We start from the raw sequence: 21,064 nt of genomic DNA, 5'->3' as shown, positions 1-21,064 counted from the left end.
CCACGATCCGAACAGCCGTATTTCCATGCTTCGTGTGTGCAGCCTAATTCTTCCTCCTCCAGAGCAACTGCTGCCATAAGCTTCTGGAGTTTCCCCACTGAGTTTGTCACTGGCACCCATGCTTTCTAGTACTGTAATCGGTGGATAAAAATCAATGATTTTTTAAAAATGAATTTTTTAAAATTAAAATTGGATTTTTTTATTTAAATCGGATTTTGTTTATTTAAATCGGATTTTTAAAATAAATCCTTTGGAGGAAAAATCTTTCTAAATATAGTTTTCTATTTAAGTTACATTATAGTCCAAAGGCTATTCATCAGGAAATAAGGATTTGTTTTAAGTTTTTCATGTGTGCTAAAACTCAGTCTAAGTTTTTTAAAACAACACCAACAACACCGTTTAACCACATCAGTTAACAAACATGGATACATATACTATAATGTTACTGTTTTAGTTAAGTAAATTGTTTAAATTGTTATTAATGAAATGATTAAAGTACAGCAGAAAAGTTGTCCAAATATAAACAGTTAGCTTATTAAACCCCACAATAATTTTGTAATTATCTGTCTATGTATTTCTAATAGTATAACCAAATCAGTAATTTTTGATATAACTGTAAAAACTACTCTGAACGTTTATTATTCCAAAAATGAAACCTTCCTCTGGTTGTAAATATTAAGAATATACCAGTAAGAATGAGTCTTCCTGTAAAAAAAAAAAAAATTTAAATCAAGTCTTACTGACTAGTGATTTAAATCAAATCCACCCTGACTGTAATGGTACAAGCGAAAGTGTGAAGAAGCCCCAAGTGAGTGACCCACTGTCATGGCTGAGTGAGGATTCAAACTCTGGTCTCCTGCATCCTAATTCAACACACTAACCACTGCACGGCAATGACTCTCCATCACTCTGTCGCAGAGAACATCCACCTCCTCTCACCGATCCACTGGGTACAGGCAGGATGATGCCAACCTTGGACCTGGGCTACTGCTACTTTAGTGCTCCGACAAAAACCCTTTTGTCACTGTTTGCTGGGAAGGACCTTAGTCTTTTCACGGTAGATGAGAGTAACAAAGAAACATTTGTCAACTTCCTTACTCAGAGAAGCACAGGCTTATTGGCAGAACTGCTGCCTGTTGAAATTTCGTGGTATTTGCTAAGCTCAGGCAAGTGCTCAGTTTCCAAGAAGATAGGCTGAAAAGCCTAATCTCTGCACTTGCTTTTTCTTCACACTTCCCTGGCCAATCCTGGCACTTAATATCAGCTTATGAAACTGAGCTGTGGTTCAGACTGAGTTCAGCTGTTGGTTTAATATGAAAGTGCTGATGTTTGATTTTGTGAATGAAAGCTTCTATTATTTCGCTGAGCAATACATCGGTTTATGACTTGGCTGTTTTCAAGTCAGCTTCCCTTTGTTCTTATAAAGTGATATTTCATTTAAACACCCCAGTCCATGCAGAATTGTCTCTTCGTGGTTACGTGAAGGGTTTTCTCAGACAGGTTTTTACTGATTAGACAACAGTGAAATGCTTTAGTGAAGCAATTGTACGTACTTAATAATTGTTGATTACTGGTGCATTATTGGCACCTCAAGGTTTGGCTAACAAGGTTGTATTTGTCACATAATTTATTGCTCCTTACAGTGAAAACCATTAAAATAGTTTCACAATTATTATTATGATGATGCCAATTTTTAAATTTGATTTTCAATATAAACCCAATTACACAAATTAGTTCCAAATTAAAGCAATTTTGTCAAGAGGCTTTGCGTGCACCGTTCTTGATGGGTCTTTATAATCTAATATTACTATGTTTCATATTCTTATTTACTTCTATTATATTCCCTTTTCAAAATCATCACATAATTAACAGTTGCACTCTTAACGATTTCTATTTGTCTTATTATATTATTTAACTTCCCTCCAAAAAAGGCTTCAACCGAGGAACCATAGCTTTTTCCTTTTCATCCTGTGTGTGCCACATCTAGGCTCTAATTCCCAGGAACATCCTTCCAAACAAAACAACCAGACTCTCCCTCCCTTGACTCCTTTCAAGCCGCAAGCAGCTTTACATCATATTTTAAATCCCAGTGGTACAACGTACATCAAGCCATCCTTGCTTGTATATCTTAAAATTCAATATTAGGGAAGGGTTGCCAAATCATAAATGTAAAAATTCCCATAAAATGTAGCAGAGCCCCCCCCCTCCTCCATCCACCTCCAACTCAAGATAGAATCTTCTCCCAATTTCAAACCTCAGTTCCATACAGCTGATTGTTCGCAGTTATAATGTCCATCTCCTCCGGTGTGTGCCTAATGCCAATAAAATCCAATTATAAGGAGAGCCTCCACGTCCAATGGTGATTTGGGGGGGGGGTTCACATCAGGTGAAGTGTGTAGCACCCAGTGCCTCCACCCGTCCCCACTCTGATCCGTGTGAGGGCGAGCCATTGAGGCAACCATGGGTCGCCAGTACCTCCTGTACCCGAGAGGTTTATAGGGGATAGTTTAATCCCTTCTATCCCCTTTTTTCAGCCTGTGCCTCTCACCGATGTTGAGAGAGCCATCGCCATGGTGCGGGACAGGAACCGGAAGCCAGTTTCACAAATATTATAAACCAGATTCCCCAGAGAAACATTGTGTTGGTATCTTTTGGGCTTCAAAAAGCTTTCAAAATCAGGTCTTGCCTTATCATGGTGTATATGAATAATACAACTAATAATAATAATAATAATAATAATAATAATAATAATAATAGACATAAATAATAAAATTATTGTTATTGTTGTTATTATTACAGTGGTACCTCGGGTTAAGAACTTAATTCATTCTGAAGGTCCGTTCTTAACCTGAAACTGTTCTTAACCTGAGGTTCCACTTTAGCTAATGGGGCCTCCCACTTATGCCGCCACCACGCGGTTTCTGTTCTCATCCTGAAGCAAAGTTCTTAACCCGAGGTACTATTTCTGGGTTAGCGGAGTATGTAACCTGAAGCGTCTGTAACCCGAGGTACCACTGTATTATATTTCTTCAGCACATATAAGAAGAGCCTGCCTGGACAAAGGGCCCATCTAGTACAGAATATTGGGTTAGATCCACACTGGCCCACCTGCCAATGGAAGGGATACTAGAGGGAGGATGTCGGGTGCCATACATGTAAAAGCTTGCACCCATTCATCAGCAATCCTGTGCACACTAACTAGGGAGTAAGTCCTACTGAAATCAAGGAGACTTCCGAGTAAACACGCATATGATTAGTAGTCATAATTTTAGTAGTCACAATTTAAATCACAGATAAGAAAATTCCACTGGGAATTGATGTGTTCAAAACTTGCCATCCATTTCCTTCCACCAACTCATACACTGTTTTTTCTCTTATTTTAAACAGCAAAAACACAGGGGTGTATTTAAGTAAGCTGAGGAGATAATGGTCTTCTTAAGATAAAACCACCCCCTTTTCACCTGTTTTGTTACACCAGAATGTTGCAACAAGCAGAAATGTCTCCTGTCTAATTGCCTTCCGTCTGAAGTTTTGTGGTTGTCTGTAATAGGTCATGTTGCCAGAATCCTGAAATGTCACTCACACAATATGTGTGAAACTTCCCTCTGCCACCTTTCATTTTGTAACAAGATGCAAGGGGAGCTCTTCGTTACAGTAAGATTGATATACTGTACATTTCACCATATTAACAGCCGACTGTAGTGGTGGTTTCTCAGGGACAGGGAGATGGGCCTCCCATTAGTTTGAGTAGGGTATGGGGAAACTTTGGCCCTCCTTGCTTGCTGTGCTGATGTGAGTGGTAGTTCAACAACATCTGGAGGACCAGAGGTTCTCCACACCTGAGTGAGTGTGATGGCCCCTGGTGGGAGATATTGGGGGTCAGGAGATGCTGGAGGGCAAAGGTTCATGTGCCACCTGTCCTGCGTCCCATGACCTAGCCTGTTGTCCTCAGATAAAGTGGAGAATGTTGTCCCATCAGCTTCAGTTCACAAGTCTTAGTGGCTTCTATGGGCAGATAGCAGGACGGGGGGTGGGGGGTATTTTTTCTGCCTCAGGCAGCAGAATATATTGTGCCAGGTGTAGGTTTCTTGCATTCTCCATAAAGTGCTTTTATGGGAAGGTAGTCAGTTGCAAAAATAGTGTTTTCTGTTGTGACGTCTGGAAAAAGCAAGTATCTTCCAGGCCGAGGTGGGGGACTCATAATGAATCCCTTCAGACTTTATTGTTATTATGCATTCATGAGTATTTGTGCTTGTGGTGTTATTGGGGCAGTTATACGTAATCCTGCTTTTGATATTGTTTACACCTGCTGAAGTTTTGGAGCAGACATACCGCTTCATTTTCTGTGGGTGCATGATTCACAGCTCCCCACCTGCAAGGTGGTGGGGCAGGTTGTTTGGTTGTCCCTCCTTTGATGCACTACGGTTCAAGGGTGCCCCTCCAGATAATGGGGTGATATTGGAGATCCATTGCAGAACAGCTGGTAAAGCAGAATGGTGTGTGGGCAGCGTAGAATAAATCCGCCACTAATAGCATTACATTAATGACCTTGAAGCAAATATGCATGCAAAAAACCCCACCAGTCTGGAGGGGCCCAGCAAGGCCTCCACACACCTCCACACTGCCGCCACTGGTACGGTGCATTCAAACATGGAAATACCGTGTTAGTTTTCCTCCTAGCATTTCTGTCCCATTTTCACATTGCAGTACCTGTTGTGTTATGGAATTGTGGCTTTTTGACTGATATACCAGCATATTGCTCTAAATTTCATTCATACCAGTGGGCGTGGTGGTGAGACACAACAATGAATGTCATCCATTGGACAGTATCACTATTCCCCCACCCTTTCCACACGTGTGTGCTTCTGTTCCCCCATGAAAAGAGCAGGAAAGAATGCTAGGGTACCGCCCCAAATTCTGTCACTTTACTCCTGTAATTTTCTGGGTTAAGGGGGCTACAAATGGATTTTATCTGGAATCAAAATATATGGAAATGAGCGCTGAGCATGCGTTCCATTCCGTTGATTTTCCAAAAGTGGCTTTTACGTCATGTGAAAGCTCAGATATAATGTGATAGGCAGACTCCTGAGTTTGATAAGATGGCTACAGTGGTCTGATTCAAATTTTATTTCATACTACTTATAGTGCTGTTTAACTGCTGCATTGGGGTAGGCATTCTGTTCACTTGTAACAACAATTTCTCCACATGTGAAGTTCACCTCACCATAAGGCTGTGACAGAAGTCAGGTCCGTTCTTCATCCCAAGGACATTCCTCAGCACTGCCCATCCTCTTCTCAAACTCCTGCCCACTCTTTGCATATAATTTTAATGTTTCTCCAAATTCTGGATGAGAACCAAGCCAGGAAATTGCAGTGGCTACTGAAATAAAATGGAAGCATACGCAAATAAACCCTGAACGAGAGTCTTTTTTTAAAAGGCAAAACAGCAACCTTTCTTTGTTTCCCAACTTTGTGGCCTAACGGCTATGACTCAGGGGCTTATAAATACTGAACTTAATCCAGTGACTAATTGCTCAAAATTCTGCGCATCAGCAGAAGTGGAACCTGTGGTTGGTTCTAATACTATCAAATGCCTTTGCTATTCAATAATATCCCTCGGAGCTTGCTATCTAGTATGCAGTTTGCCCAAAGAACAGTGATTTTTGTTTCAGTTATCTCCTGACAATGGGGAAGAAAACAGCTGCTAGTAAATGAAGCAGTTGGCAGACAGAGTGTCTGAGGGAGACTTCTGCAGTTCACCAAAGGAGGGTGGTTAACCTTTCTCCTACCATAGCTGTTTGCACCATAGTGAAAAAATGGCCTTGACCACAGTGTGAGAAGCCTGTTAGCTGTGGCAGCTGTTAGCAGTAGGCGAGCAATTGGGCTCTAATTGTGGTTAATTGCACGCACCAGCATGGTGAGGTGGAGAGTATTATTGTAAAAAATTACGCCCCAGATAGTGATAGTATAATAGCTCCCTTTATTTATCATGCAGCCAAAATAACCCTGTGACTTAGCCTTCTGCTTTCTCGCCTACAAATATGCAATCCAATGAATTTTTTGTAATACAAAGAGCCTTACAGAATAAATTAACCCACCAGCTGCTCCAATCAGCAGCTATTAAATTTTATTTAACACTGCATCTATTATTTTCTAAAGTTCAGGCTGGCCGCGAACATCGCATGACTCGAAATCATCCCCTCTGACTTGACTCACTTTATAGCAGACTAAAGTCCCTTAGATCATCCCAGCTTCTGATCCTGATACAGACCCCTCGGGGCCTTTCCGGATGAGCTTTTCTTTCCGCACAATAAACATGCACTTGTTGCTCATGGGTTGCAGGGGATCCGGATGTATTTCCTTCAGGAAGTGCTTCTGTTGCCAAGGGCATTTGCATTTGTCGCTAGGAAAGCGACCTTCTAGATAGTGCATTATTTGCAGTGGGACGTACAGTGGAAAGTGGCGTGTTGGGTATCGTGGCTACTACTGCAGCAGGGCCTTTTTCCACAGAAGGGGCGGGGATGGAGAACCTGTGCCCCTCCAGGAATTGCCGGACATCAACTCCCATCAGGATGGACAGTGCTTAGGGATGATGATGATGATGATGATTATACCCAGCCCATCTGGCTGAGTTTCCCCAGCCACTCTAGGCGGCTCCCAACAGAATATTAAAAACATGATAAAACATCAAACATTAAAAACTTCCTTAAGCAGGGAGTTGTGGTTCAATACCTTCTGGAAGGTCTCAGGTTCATCATCTCTGCCATCTAGCCTCAAATCTACAGTTACTTGAGATTGTGCTAAAAGAAAAAAATAAATCGGCAATGGATGCAGACTTCCCAGCCAGCTATCAGGTCCATTTCCAGCCTTCCATTTTTTAGGGAACATTTTTTAGTAAGTGATTGCCCTCCCGTTCCAGACACAACTGGATATAATCAGTCTCCTGGACTCCTGCCATTGTTCCATCACAACCTTTCAGAGCAACTGAGAGCGCTTGCTTGACTGTAGCATCTGTTTGCCAAGTCTGAGCAGCAAAGAGAAGCTTACTCAGTGAATGCTCCATGATTGTTCCTCATCCAATCAGTTCAACAAATAGCTTTCCTGCTACATAGCAAGGCTACCGGTCCCTCACTTTCCATTATATGGGAACTGGACCTGGTGCCATATTGATGTTGCATTGGGGCTAACACAAGTATAGCTTTTAGTATAGAATCTTAAAGGCCAGAGGGATTAGTCAGGCTCTGCACATGCAGATGGTTCTTAACAGGACGAGAGATGCTGGAGTCAATATGTTTTGCAGGTATTCCTGTGGACAAGGAGCCAAATGTGAAGGAGAATGAGTAATTGTCACATGCATTTGCAGTGTTGTGTAGGAGCTCCTTGTCATGCACTAGGGCTGTTCTGGGCACCATTCCAGAAGAAAGTGGGGGGCTTTCTCTGCTTCTATTTGCTAGCAGACCTGTATTGTGCATCTGAGCATTTTCAAAGTCCCTTGCAAACCTTGGGGCATCTGACTACCCTTTGAGATCAGAAGGCATCATTATCCCTAATTTGCAGAGAGGATAAATGAAGCATCGGGAGGTGCACAGATTTTTCAAAGATCATCTCGACATAATGAAGCAACGGATGCGTTGCCAAAGGTTGCTCTTTGATTCACTGCCACGCAGCCAGATACTAAGCCTTGTAATACTGGATCCCAAGGGCCTGCCCTGACTAGTACAAGACAGCACCATATGATTAAAAAAAGGCATTTTCCCCACTTAGTATAAATGGCTTTTTGATCAATGAATGGAAATGTAATTTAAGCAAATTGAGCAAATGTAAACAAGGGTTTGTACGGTGCTGCTTGCAATCTTAACATATGTAGCGGGAGAGCTGGAAGACCACCCAGGTCATGGTCTGGTCTTATTTCTAAGCCACCCAGCTCCCTAATTAAATCCCTTTCTATTTCTCGTTTTAAGGGGGAGAGGGCCTGCAAGCCTTTCATAGTCTCCTTCCAGATGGGAACGAAACATTTAATGGAGATCCAGCTGTTGGAGGGATGGGAATTGTGAGCAATGCCATAAAATCAAGACATTGATGAAAATCAATATCTCATCATGCTCTCCCTCTGAGTTTAAAGAGAGCCTTGTAGCTCAAACACAAGACAGCCCTAGGCCTTAATTTGACCAGGGCTCGGCCGCAGAACATTGCATTCACTGCCAGGGCTATCCTGGGGTGTGTGTGATATAATAAAAAATGAATGCCTATGGGGATGTGCAGAGGGCCTGCCCCTCATTACTGAGTCACTGGAACCAGGCACTGTATATGTAGAACAAGGGAGAAGAGCTGTCACGGCAAAAGGTGGAACTTCTCATAGCTTCAGGCGCTTCTCTTTAGACATGTTAAACACAGGACATGTCTAATGGCTCAGAGCTCTACCTCTGCTTTTCATCAGTCAGGTGAGACCATGCAGCTTCTGCACTGATACCTAGCTGCTGTGATGAGGCCTAATAAATTGAAACTAAATCCTGGTAAGATGGAGGTGCTGTGGCATAGTTGCTCTCAGGTCCAGGAATTGGGGAACAGGCTCCTTTTGATGGAGCTGGGCTCTCCCTGAAAGAGCAGGTGCATATTCTGAGAGTGTCGTTTGATACCACCTCGTCACTGGAGACACAGGTGTCTTCCATGGCAAGAGTGCCATTGCCCAGCTCCAGTTAGCTCACCAGCTACAACAGTTTCTGAACCAGGATGGCTTGGCCACCGTAATCCATGCTCTTGATAACCTCCTGCTTGGATTGCTGCAATACACACTACATAGGGATGCCCTTGAAGATGACTTGTAACTTGGGCAAAATGTGGTGGCCTTCCTTTTGAGTGGAGCCACCAACCAGAACCACGTTACAACGATTCTCAAAGGAGGCCCAGCTTAAGATTCCACTCCAGAAACTGCGCATTTAGCAATGACGCGTAGGTGGGCTTTGTCTGTAGTGGCACCCTAAGCTTGCAGTGCCCTTGCCCTTGAAATTTAGATGGCTACCACACTGCTGGCACTCTGACTTGGCTATTTCTTAACCCCCTTTTAAAATGAGATATTTTGTTTGTTTGTTTGTTTGTTTGTTTGTTTTATTAATGCAGTAGTTACTCACCTCAATATCTTTGTATACGGGGAAACATAAAAACTGGCAAAATAAATAATGACCACATTATTCTTCCCACAGAAATGTATACCAGGGAACTGGGCTTTTTCCCATTACATGTTCTGCAGTGCACATGGAGTGATAAGCAGACCTATAGCTATTCAACTTTTGGGGGGAGGATGTTGGTGCTCCTTAGCAGTGGAAGAATCCCAGGGGCCTAGAGATCAAGTGCTGACCATCTGAATCTGGAGTATTTGTTTGAATTTCCATTGCACTAAACCTTTTGGTCCACCAGAGTGAAACATCACCTCACCTGTGCAGTCAAAAGTATAATAATAAATTAAACAGCTGGAAATTTGCTGCCCTCTGGCTGGCTTGCTCTTCCTGGTGGTAAAGCCAGGCCCAGTTTTAGGCTGGTATCCACAAATTGGGCAATGATAAATATTTGTACTGCCTTCTAGTTCATATACTGCTTCCAGCATGATGCATACCACCACAAATCTTCTGAAAGTGACAAACAGGATAGCAGCCTTTGTTTTTAGAAATCTACTCCAAACTACTCCAAGCTGGTGCCCTCCTATCAGCCCCAGCCTAGCAGAAGTTGGGGTTGCCCAATTTAATTGATTAGCTTTAGACTCAGGACAGGCAAAAGAACATTCTTCTTCATACAGTTCATGATGTGTGTATGAAATATACTAGCACAAGATGTTTTGATGACCGTGGACTTCATTAGACCTGTCCTGGATATGTCTGATAAACAGCTATCACTGGCAACCCAGCAAAATGGGAGGCATATAAATAATAAAATTCTTCTTCTTCTTCTTCTTCTTCTTCTTCTTCTTCTTCTTCTTCTTCTTCACCTATGAAAGTAGGGTTACTATTTAGTGTCCGTGTCCTTCTGAGTACCAGTTGCTGAGACAAAATGATGCTTGATCCTTGGTCTGATTCCCCATAAGTGTACTTACGTTCTTAATGATCAAATCAGCAAGTCAGAGGAAAAGAGGATTCCCTATGAGATGACACATTCATAGTTTTCTGAAAGACCTGACTCAGAATCAAAGCGATCATAACCAGGAAGGCATGAACAATTCACACAAACACACATGCACACACACCCCATTTCTTAGCAAATATTTCACAAAGATTCTTCCGTACTTGGATAAAAGATCCACTTCTTCTGTGGATCACAGTACAAATTAATGTAAATGAATACTGAGATTCTCCTCCCCCCACCCTTAGAAAAAGACAGTGCAGAGTTCCTGAACATCAGTTGTTGTTGTTGTTGTTGTTGTTGTTGTTATTATTATTATTATTAAAAAACATTATTCAGCACTGGGCAAATCAACAACCCAACTGGAAACAGAATAATTGACTACTTGAAGTACTGATGCTCAGTTCCAACAACAAGGCTAAAGGCCGGGAGTTTGCACAGCATCAGACCTTTAGTTCTTATCTGTCTAATGAAGCAGGTATCTTCTGTCCAACAATTCTAACAGGTTATCCCATGGTCAGCAGGCCTGTGCCACATGCAGATGAGAACAAGATCACTGTGCCAGAAATGTCAGCTGGCAAGTTTGGTAAATTACAACCAGGTGAATCAACTAAGGACCATGCACACACTTGCATTGAACAGCAAGTAAAGCCGTCATGAATGTCCCATAAAATGTGCTACAAGACAAGAGTTGCACTAACTATTTAGAAATCAGAGATGTATGATAGTCTGGATCCTCAAAACCAGTTGACACTTCCAAAAAATGTATGCTTTATCGCTGTGCCTGTTCCCAAGTCTGTTAAAAAATGAGACCTTTCCTATCTTCCGGGTGATTGATGAGCCTCAAGAATGCAAAGTGTTACAGAGATTACAAGAATTATCAGGCTATTGAGCTCTTTTTAGGTCAATGTACAGAAGGGAGGGGAGAGATTGCCCAGGATTGATAGTTGCCTATCTCTTTAGTTCTTTCGCAAGGTACACCACAAGCTAGATAACTCTCCAGATCCCTGTTCTGCTTTGATCTTGAATGGCTTTGTGGAGTAGGATGTTTTCAAGACACTCTATCTGGGCTCATCTCTCAGGAATGCATGGGGTTAACAGTCAGCACCATTTAATTGTTTGCAAATAACCCATCAGGAAATCTGTCAGGAAGTGGGTACAAATTCCTGAGGATTGATGCAAAGTATTGCACTAGCATACTTTCCTAGCAACAGTCCATGGTCTGGTTGTGTCTGACTGATATACATGCCCTCCACAGATATGAAGGTCACTGTAGTAGCTGCCTAACTGTGGAGTTCTAACAGAAATCCAAATACTTGACTATACTTGAACCAATCTGAAGTCAATAAAATATATAACATTGTGAGCTCTTGAAAGATTGATAGATCTCCAGCAACCTGCAGGTAGGGGAAAAAACATGAAAAGTAAAACTATGTCTGTGGTGCCTGGGGCTGATGGGATTTGTAGTCCAAAACAACTATCTGTGGTGCATTTGAAACAGATCACACCAAGCTTGTAAGCGGTCACATGGATCAATATCAATTGGCAGGAAGTTATTCTCAGTTTTATTGAAAATTCAGTGCAGTTTGACGTTGGCATGAATCACTTGAAGTAAAGATATGCATGTCATATTTGCAGATGCTAGAAAATTGGGTGGAATGACAGGTACTGCAGAGATTCAAAAATAATCATAATAAACTGTGTGAGTAGTAATACAGAATTTTGCTATCGCAAATATAACGATATCAATGACCGAAAAGCAAAAAAGAAGAGGTTAAAGGAACTGAAGAAAAGAATGAGAGAACAGCAAGGAACAAAAAGAGGGAGAAGAGCTGTTGGCCGAGGCCATTGAAAGAAAAATTGAGAAGTGGATTGTCAGAATTGAAACAGACCAGGTGCATGTTTTACCTTCTACTGTTGAGGAATGAAACAAGTTGAAACATAATTTATGGACACTTTCCTTGGGTCCTTTGGCTATGAAACTACACAAGCCTATACTAGGAATGCTTTAAAAGTAAAGAACTAAGTCAGGGGTCTGCAACCTTTAAGACAAAAAGAGCTACTTGGACCCGTTTCCGAAGAAAAAAAAACTGGGAGCCGCAAAACTCGTCATTATAAAAATAACTTTTTTGTCACTTTTTTAAATTATTTCTTTGTTTGACCCCTCAGAATTACTCCTCCTCATAGAAATAAACGTTAAATTAACAAGTTACCTTTTTTGTGTGTGTGTTCTTCACTCCCCTTCAATGCAGTGACCAGCGTACATGCCCCTTACAATGTAGCGGGCGGGCGGGAAGGTGACGGGACGGTGCGTGATAACGCACACACCGCCCCCATGCGACGTCACAGCCAGTATAGCGCCTGCCACAGTGGGAAGTGTCGGGGCGCACAATGCGCCTCCTCCCCTCGCTAGTATCCGCCACGGAGCCGCGGCAAAGGTGTAAAAGAGCCACATGCGGCTCTGGAGCTGCGGGTTGCAGACCCCTGAACTAAGTGGTGAAAGAGCACAAGGACATACAGGTACAGGAGACCAACAAAACATGGTGGTGTTGTGGATTTAATCTCCATTCCACCATACTATGTCAGCCTTCCCAAAATATCTACTTTTTTGTGATGCAGGTAAACCTGCCACTGGAAATATTGAACAGTGCAAACTCTGATCTAAAGTTGTTTGTGCCACTAAAAAAAAACTACCAGCACCCATGTAGTCAAAATACTGTATGTGTGATAAAATACATCATGAGAATAAATAATGCAAAGTTAGACAAGGTGCAAACTTTTGCATGATATCTTCTGATATTTGGGGACGGGAGCAGCTCTGCAGGGCACTGGAGCCCCATCAGAAACCGGCTTCAGCCACGCCTCTGGGTTCAAAAGTTTTAGGCCAGGGTAGGTCACCTCAGGACTTGGTGTCAAATGTGGTCTACCAGGCCTCTCAGCCTGATCCTCAGAATTCTCCTCAGGCCACAGCCCTCACAGGCCCTACTTTGCACCCATTTGTTTTTGCCTGACTAGAATTGCACCCTTGGACCGCGATGATGCCTCCCGCTTGTCTGGATGGAAGATAAAGAGGGGTGTGTGATTGTGTGTAGAAACTAGTCTACTGCACAAAGCTAAATTTTACATTTGCTGCTGTGCCTGCTCTTGCCTCTGACCCCCCACTGCCACTGGCAAGTGACCCTTGGAAAGTGAACCATCATGGGGGAACTGCCCCCATTCCTGTTTTAGTCATTGCCCCACGCACTTTCAACCATTTCTCCAGAGCCGAAAAAGTCTAGAAGTGTACATTATAAAAATAAAAGTGTGCTTCTGAGGAAGCTAGATTATGTGCCTGTACTGCTCTTCTCTGGAAAAACTGCAGTTAGCAGTGTTTCACATTGATCTGACTTCCAGATCTGCTACCCAGACTACACTTTACATGCAAGTGTTTAACTGCCATTACAAACACACACATTTGTATTTGTTGGGGGAGAGACACTGGAACTAATTGTATCCCTCTCTTGTCTGCTGATCACTCCCATCAAAGCCAACTTTTTCCACCTTTAACCATGAACACACATGGACGCAGAAAGGATAGAACAGTATCATTTAAAGTAAATTTCCTTTCTTTTTTTCTGCTGCATTTTCCACTGAGTGCAGTGGCTCTGGTCTTGTCCACGACTTTATTACATCACTTTGTTAAAGCTGTCATTTCCCCTTGATGTTTTTAAATATATTTCATCCCTTTCAGCATTTGCTATCATTTTAAATGCAATTAGTGTGACAAAGCAGAAAAAGTACCTAAATCAACAATTGGGGTCACCAGAGCAGAATTTGACTTGCACATTGATTTCACACTTTTGGATTCCAGTTCCATATTCTTTTTTAAATGACTGATGAATATTATTAGAGATTTGCACAATGACTCTTCCCTAAGAGGAAATAACTCTGAAAAAGAGGTTGGCAGAGGTTGCCACTGCTGGCTTGAGTGTTGTTGTTGAGGGAACGTGTAGCATACCCTTATCTTTGCAGTCCAAAGTGTCCTTTTGGCAAAGTGTTTTATTTTGTACAATGAAGAATATCCTTTTATTTTTAAAGTGGACTGGCTGGCAAGTTCTTCACAGAGGGGAAGTAAGGCTGTCCCATAAGACTATTTCCAGTTATAATGCACTTGTCCTTAAAGAGCTTCTTAGACTGTTATATAAAGCCATCATGGCTTCATGAGCCACTGACTAACCCATTATATTTGCAGTTTGTACATGTTTGAGTTCACTCAGCTTTGTCCCTCACAAGTCTATTCCGCCTAACATTTCAGAATTCTGAGAAGCCAAAAGGCTGTGTGCCCATTTGACAGTGGAATTCAAAGATCACCTTACCTCACCTTCAGGGGGAAGTAAGAAGAGACTGCTGGATCCGGCCACTGACCCATCTAGTCCAGCATCCCTTTCTCCCAGTGGCCAACCAGATGCCCATGAGAAACCCACAAGCAGGATTGAGCAGAAGAGCATTCTCCTCTCCTGTGTTTTCCAGCCACTGCTATTCAGGAGCACTGCTGCCTCCAACCATGAAGGCAGAACATGGCCATCATAGCTAGTAGCCATCAAGAGCCCTCTCTCCCATGAATTTGTCTAATCCTCTTTTAAAGGTTTGTGGCTGTCACCGTATCCTGTGGGAGCAAGTTCCATATGTGCTGCGTGAAGAAGTATTTTCCTTTTACCTTTAATGAAGGGAGGGCCATAGCTCAGTGGTAGAGCATCTGTTTTGCATGCAGAAGGGTCCCAGGTTCAATCATCAGCATCTTCAGATAGGGCTGGGAGAGACCCGTCTCTGTAACTGTGGAGAGCCACTGGCAGCCAGCGTAGCAGGCAATAGTGGGAAGACAGGCGAACTAATATCAGTATACTGGAAGAACCAAAGATCACCAGTGTTGAAGCAATGATTCTTCAACATCAACTTTGTTGGACTGATCATATTGTGTTGATGCCTGATTATCGTCTTCCAAAGCAACTACTCTATTCCACACTTAAAAATGGAAAAGCGTAATGCTGGTGGTCAGCAAAAGCGATTTAAAGACTGTCGCAAAGCAATTTTTTAAAAATGTAGTATAAACACCAACAATTGGGACACACTGGCCTGTGAGCGCTCCAGTTGGAGAACAGCCTTTACCAAAGGTGTCATGGGCTTTGAAGACACTTGAACTCAGAACACAAAGGAGAAATGTGCTAAGAGGAAGGCATGTTTGGCAAATGCACCCCATGATCAATTCCCCCCCCCCCCGAACCAATGTCCCCAGTGTGGAAGGACGTGTGGATCCAGAATTGGCCTCCACAGTCTCATTGTTAAAACCGTGTTTATGGAAGACAATCTTACTAGGCTACGAGTGATCACCATAGAAGAAGAAGGGAGATAGATGGACCAAAAGTCTGACTCTGTATAAGGCTGACCGACATTTTGTGCCGGTATTGATTCAAGGCCATTAGGAAAGACATCACCTCTCCAGAGTAATTGAGAAAGAAGGTAGGATTTTATTTTATTTATTTTATTTTATTTAAAACATATTTGCCATCCCTTTCCTCCAAAGAGCTCAAAATGGCTGGCAACAAAGATAAAACATCCCTTACAAGTTGACATTAAAGCTGCAGCAGGAAATAAAATACAGCTACTATTGCCAAATAAGAGCAGGAAAATAAAAAGTGCCCCCACCCCCCCTTAACATGGGAGAGAGATTGTCTCTGTATATGAAGGATCCATTCTTAGCTGCAGTGACTAAATAAGATTTTGCTAGGGATTGCCCTTTATGATTTTGTCTACGCCTTTAAAAAAAATAAAAATTGCAGCTAAGCAAGTGGCCACCAGCAAATCTTGTGGGAAATGCATTCCATAATTTTGTGGTTTCCAAAAATTCCCTTTCGTCAGTCTTGAACCTGCTGCCAAGGAATCTTGACGTGAAAATCCAGCTGTTCTTTTGAGACAGAGAATAATTTCTCTCTGTACACATATTCCACATCTTTGTAAACTGCACTTTCATTTTAAAAGCACAGGCATATTGGACTTTCCCCACAGGGAAATTGTCAGGGCGCCTATCTGCATCCCACGACTCCAACCAGAATTCTCAGGGAATTCCAGAAGTGGTGAGGGAAATAGGTGTCTCCCAACAATTCTCAACACTCTTCACAAACTACATTTCCCAGGATCTTTTGGGGAAAGCCGTGGCTGTTCAAAGTGGTATGATACAGTGCAGATGGGGCCTTGGTCATGCTTAGAACAGAACCATTGGACTCAGTGGGATTTGTTGTTGCAATGCTGCAGAATGTTTTTCACCCCAAGGGCCACATTTGCTTCTGGGCAATCGTCCTATACACCCACCCATCTCTAACCACCATCCAAGTAAGCAAGAAGCATTATTACACTGCGAGGACACATTCCAAAACACAGGCAAAAACACTCATGACTTGAAGCAGGGTTGATGAGAAGGTGCAGCCTGGAGAGAGCCCCAAAGGCTACTCAGAGGCCTGTTAGGACTGCATTTTGTCCCTGGGTCTGAGGTTCCCCACTCCTGTGTTAGTGGAAGGTGGATCAAGTTTTTGTGGAGGGTTAACTAAAACAGTGGCTCCCACTGTCCAAATTTGCTTGGCATGGTGACCCATCATTCTATTATCACATGAATTTTGGACTTTAGTCTTCAGCAGCTGTCAGTTTCATGCATCTTAAATGTAAGTTTGCCTATTTATAACCATTACCCAAGGCATCCGAATTTACTTAACGCCTCTATTAAAGTAGAATTCGTTGAACTATTTATAGTACTTAGAAAGTTATTAACAGTTTTTAATGGGAATGTAAGAATACCAGTCTTCTAATTGCAAGATATTGCTTCCTAAGTTATAAAAATCTGGTCCAAAAAATATGGTTACACAAGTGGTGTTAAATATAACATTTAAAATAGTTTTTTCCAGAATAAAGCCAATTTGGGCAAGCATTAGTGGGATGGCTGAGCTTGCTTTTTGACAATGTGTAGGGTTTAATAGTTGTCAGGCATAGCCTTATTGATACATAGCCTTTTATTTCATCTTTATAGCAGTCTCTGCAGAAAAACCTGCTTCTCAAAAATCTGTACCACCAAATGAAAGCACAAGCATTTCTTAAGCCACAAGCTTACTCAGTAGTAACTAAGTTGTCTCTCTCTCTTTGTGTGTGTGTGTAAAATGAAGCCAAAATTCAGAAAACCTCACACACAAAAATTGTCTTTGAAGGTCAAATCACATGGCTTTTCGATAAGCTGTTCCTTTTGAACAGATAAAAACAACTTTGTGGCATCAGCTGCAAATGGGATTTCCACCCACTCAAACATCTCTGTTTCTTCAGCAGAAAAGTTGTGGACAAATTCTGACTAAGCAGTTCCCAAGTGTTAACACAATCATTCCCTACATTTGGTTACAAGTGTCAACACAGCATTATAATATGACGACAAATCAAAAAGTTCTAAGAGGTAATATCATGCAAGTTGAGGATGAAAAGCAAGAATTGTTTGGGGTTTATTTATGTAGCCTGCCTGCTGTCTACTTGCTCAGGCTGAGAACTAAAAGATCGCCTCCTTCCCCTTCTCTGGTTATAAGGGCGGAGGGTGCCTTGGTAGTTCCACCACCCTCAGACACAAGGGTGGTGGCGGCCCAGCAGAGTGCATTCATTGAAGGGATCCCAAGGGTCATCTAGTCCAACCCCTGCAATGGAGGAATCTCAACTAAAGCATCCATGGCAGATGGCCATCCAACCTGTTTAAAAACCTCCAAGGAAGTAGAGCCCACCACCTTCCAAGGTAGTCCATTCTACTGTCAAACAGCTCTTAGCATCAGAAAGTTCTTCCTGAAGTTTAGTCGGAATCTCCTTTCTTGTAACTTGAAGCCATTGGTTTGGGTCCTACCCTCCAGAGCAGGAGAAAACAAGCTTATTCCATCTTCCACGTTACAGCCCTTTTAGACATTTGAAGATGGCTATCATATCTCCTCTCACTCTCCTTTTTTCCAGGCTAAACATACCCAACTACCTCAACCCTTTCTCATAAGGCTTGATTCCCAGGCCCTTGATCACCCTCCTCTACACATTCTAGCTGGTCAATATTCTTAAATTGTGTCACCCCAAACTGGACACAGTACTCTAGGTGTGATATTACCAAGGCAGAATAGATTACTATTACTTCCCTTGAGCTGGACACTATATTTCTGTTGATGCAACCTGGAATAGCATTAGCTTTTCTGTCGCATCAATGAGTGCTAGTAGGGACAGGAGGCAGCCAGCACAGGGCTTACATTTCCAGCTGTATAAACTGAAGGAAGCAGAAGTGCATCAAACAGCCTTTTAGAACCCGCAGCTGTACAGAAGCACAGCTGGATTTCAGAATTAAAGAACTACACATGGAAAGCAGGATGAAGGCACTTCTGCTACAAACCTGGTGGGTGAGTAGGCACATATTAATACATTGGGCTGCAGAACTTTAAAGACTAAGGATGACTCCTAGAAAGTAACCAGGGGAATGTGGGTTGTACAAGTTTGAAGTCTGAAATACGTTTGTATTTGTATTGCTTCTCCTTAATAAAGCACCTTGAAGACTAATCTTTTACAGATGCCACTAATGTGAGAGGTTGCTAATCTTTTCACTAAGCCACTGTTTCATATTTGTCCCTGCTACTCACATTATATCTTGCAGATTTGTACTGCCGTTTGGAGAATGAACGTTCAATGAATAGTGATCATTTGACACAAAATTTTGTGAAAAAGAACATAATACATAAGGAGAGCCCTGCTGGATCAGACTAAAAAAAACAACCCACCTAGTCCAGCAGCCTGTTCTCACAACTTGCTGAAAATTCAAAAAATTATTTTTTTCATATGTGATAGTAATGTAAGAAAAAAGACAAGCACAGTGGTGCCTCGCAAGACGAAAATAATCCGTTCCGCGAGTCTCTTCGTCTAGCGGTTTTTTCGTCTTGCGAAGCATCCCTATTAGCGGCTTAGCGCTATTAGCGGCTATTAGCGGCTTAGCGGCTATTAGCGGCTTAGAAAAAGGGGGGAGGGAAAAAACTCGCAAGACGTTTTCGTCTTGCGAAGCGCCTCGAAAAACGGAAAACCCTTTCGTCTAGCGGGTTTTTCGTCTTGCGAGGCATTCGTCTTGCGGGGCACCACTGCATATGAAAATTTTCAGTAGCACATTCCACTGCATCTTTTATTACTATTGGCGTATGTGAAGGCATCTTTACAATCCGAATGTGAAGAATTTCTTGCAGGTTAGGAGCAGCAAGAATTCTGTGCAAAAAAGTGGGGACAACCTACTACCCTCTCTATTAAAGTATGAGAACTTGTTACAATGGCTAGGGTAACTCATTATCTTAGAAGTAAGGGAAGCAAACAAAGCCAACATCATCTTATGAATGGATGGATAAACTTCATTTCTCATTGTAGCAGGAGGTGGGTCTCAAGCACAAAGCTGTTGAGTTATAGTATTTTAATTTGTAATCAGAGGTTGAAACTTTATTACGATTTATAAAACATTTATGAGAATTGTATAACATAGAATAAGCCAATCCATCAGAATAGGAGAAAGAATACTTGTAATTTTGTCACATAGCTGTCATGGGTAGCAGCCACTGATCACTTTATTCTCCATGTCCACAAGCTCAGAAATATACCAGTGAATTTAAGTCACTTATACATGAGAGTCAACATTTACTTCTGTGTTCTTAAGGTAGGGAAATAAACGCCCTCCCACCAGATGTCAAAGAGAAAAACAACTCCCAGATTTTTAGAAGACACCTGAAGGCAGCCCTGTTTAGGGAAGCTTTTAATGTTCAATAGAGTATTGTATTGTATTGTATTGTATTGTATTGTATTGTATTGTATTGTATTGTATTGTATTGTATTGTAATATTCTGTTGGAATCCGCCCAGAGTGCCTGGGGAAACCCAGCCAGATGGGTGGGGTATAAATAAATAAATATTATAATAATATTCAACAAGTGTCTGAAAATAGTAATCAAAGATTACTGTAATTACAGTAATCACTGTTTATATGCCGTCACCAAATTCTAGCCATTCACTGCAGAGCACACATGTACATAAATTTATTTTTATAAAATCTGAATTTAAATATATATTCAAACTCAGATTTCATGAAAATACTTATTTGTTTAGGCAAACTGTTTCTCTTTGCAGGACTTTCTATGTAACTACGTTTGAAGGAGCAGTAACTTTGGTTTGTCTCTTTTCAGGGAGCAGGTGACAGCTTTGTGGGGGCACTGGCTTTCTACCTGGCTTACTATCCCAACCTGCCTCTAGAAGAAATGCTGGCGAACAGTAACTTCATTGCGACGATTAGTGTCCAAGCAACAGGGACACAGGCTTCCTATCCCTATAGAAAGGACTTGCCCCAAGACCTATTCTAACCTGCTCACTGCACTGTCACAATGGTGGTCCACTGATTTTCAATTTGTAAGATAATGTATAATTTCAACAATTTCTACATATATCTGAAAGGAGACAACTGTATCGAACACATTCTTATACGTAGGTCCTGGCCCCTAATAAGGTGTGCAGGGTACCATTCACTGCAGGGTCTTTCCAGGACGCTGTGAAATACTTGACTTCAGATCTGTGAATGAGACACTCCCATTCCTCAGTTAAGGGACGTGAAGAGATGAAGTTTGGTTTGATGTTGTTATGATGCCTTAATTATAATAAATGTTTCACAAAATAATTTCTGAAGTTGTGATCTCAAAATGGCAAGGTTTTTTAAGAATAAAACTTCTTAGGTAACTGATTTTCTTTGTTGGAAAACACAGCTGACAAATTTAGAAACAATGTTGTTCAGTGTTTACACTGGACCTGCCAGCACAACAAATACTTAACGAAAGGTTAGCTGACCAGGCAATGGAGTATTGGAGCAGCTCGTTCTGTCTGTCTGTCTCTCTGTCTGTCTGTCAAGTATA

General features: G+C 41.9%; 1 protein-coding gene across 3 annotated transcripts in view; it reads left to right on the top strand.

Moving 5' to 3' along the window:
* Nucleotides 1-20,840, top strand: part of RBKS (ribokinase) — a 65,482-nt gene extending 44,642 nt beyond the window's left edge. For 2 of the 3 annotated variants that reach the window (XM_081854201.1, XM_081854203.1), the window contains exon 8: nucleotides 20,348-20,840. In XM_081854201.1, the coding sequence (XP_081710327.1) occupies nucleotides 20,348-20,521 (174 nt within the window). In that variant the 3' untranslated portion in view covers nucleotides 20,522-20,840. Of the gene's footprint in view, nucleotides 1-9,200; nucleotides 10,364-20,347 lie in introns of those variants that run through there. The other variant, XM_081854202.1, reaches the window with a different exon arrangement.
* The last annotated feature ends 224 nt before the right edge of the window (nucleotides 20,841-21,064 follow it).

Source organism: Podarcis erhardii, assembly GCF_964252035.2.
Source record: "Podarcis erhardii genome assembly, chromosome: 3".
NCBI classification, from domain to species: Eukaryota; Metazoa; Chordata; class Lepidosauria; order Squamata; family Lacertidae; genus Podarcis; species Podarcis erhardii.
The sequence above is the reverse complement of the archived record's forward strand: the minus strand, read 5'-3'. Positions and strand labels throughout refer to the sequence as shown.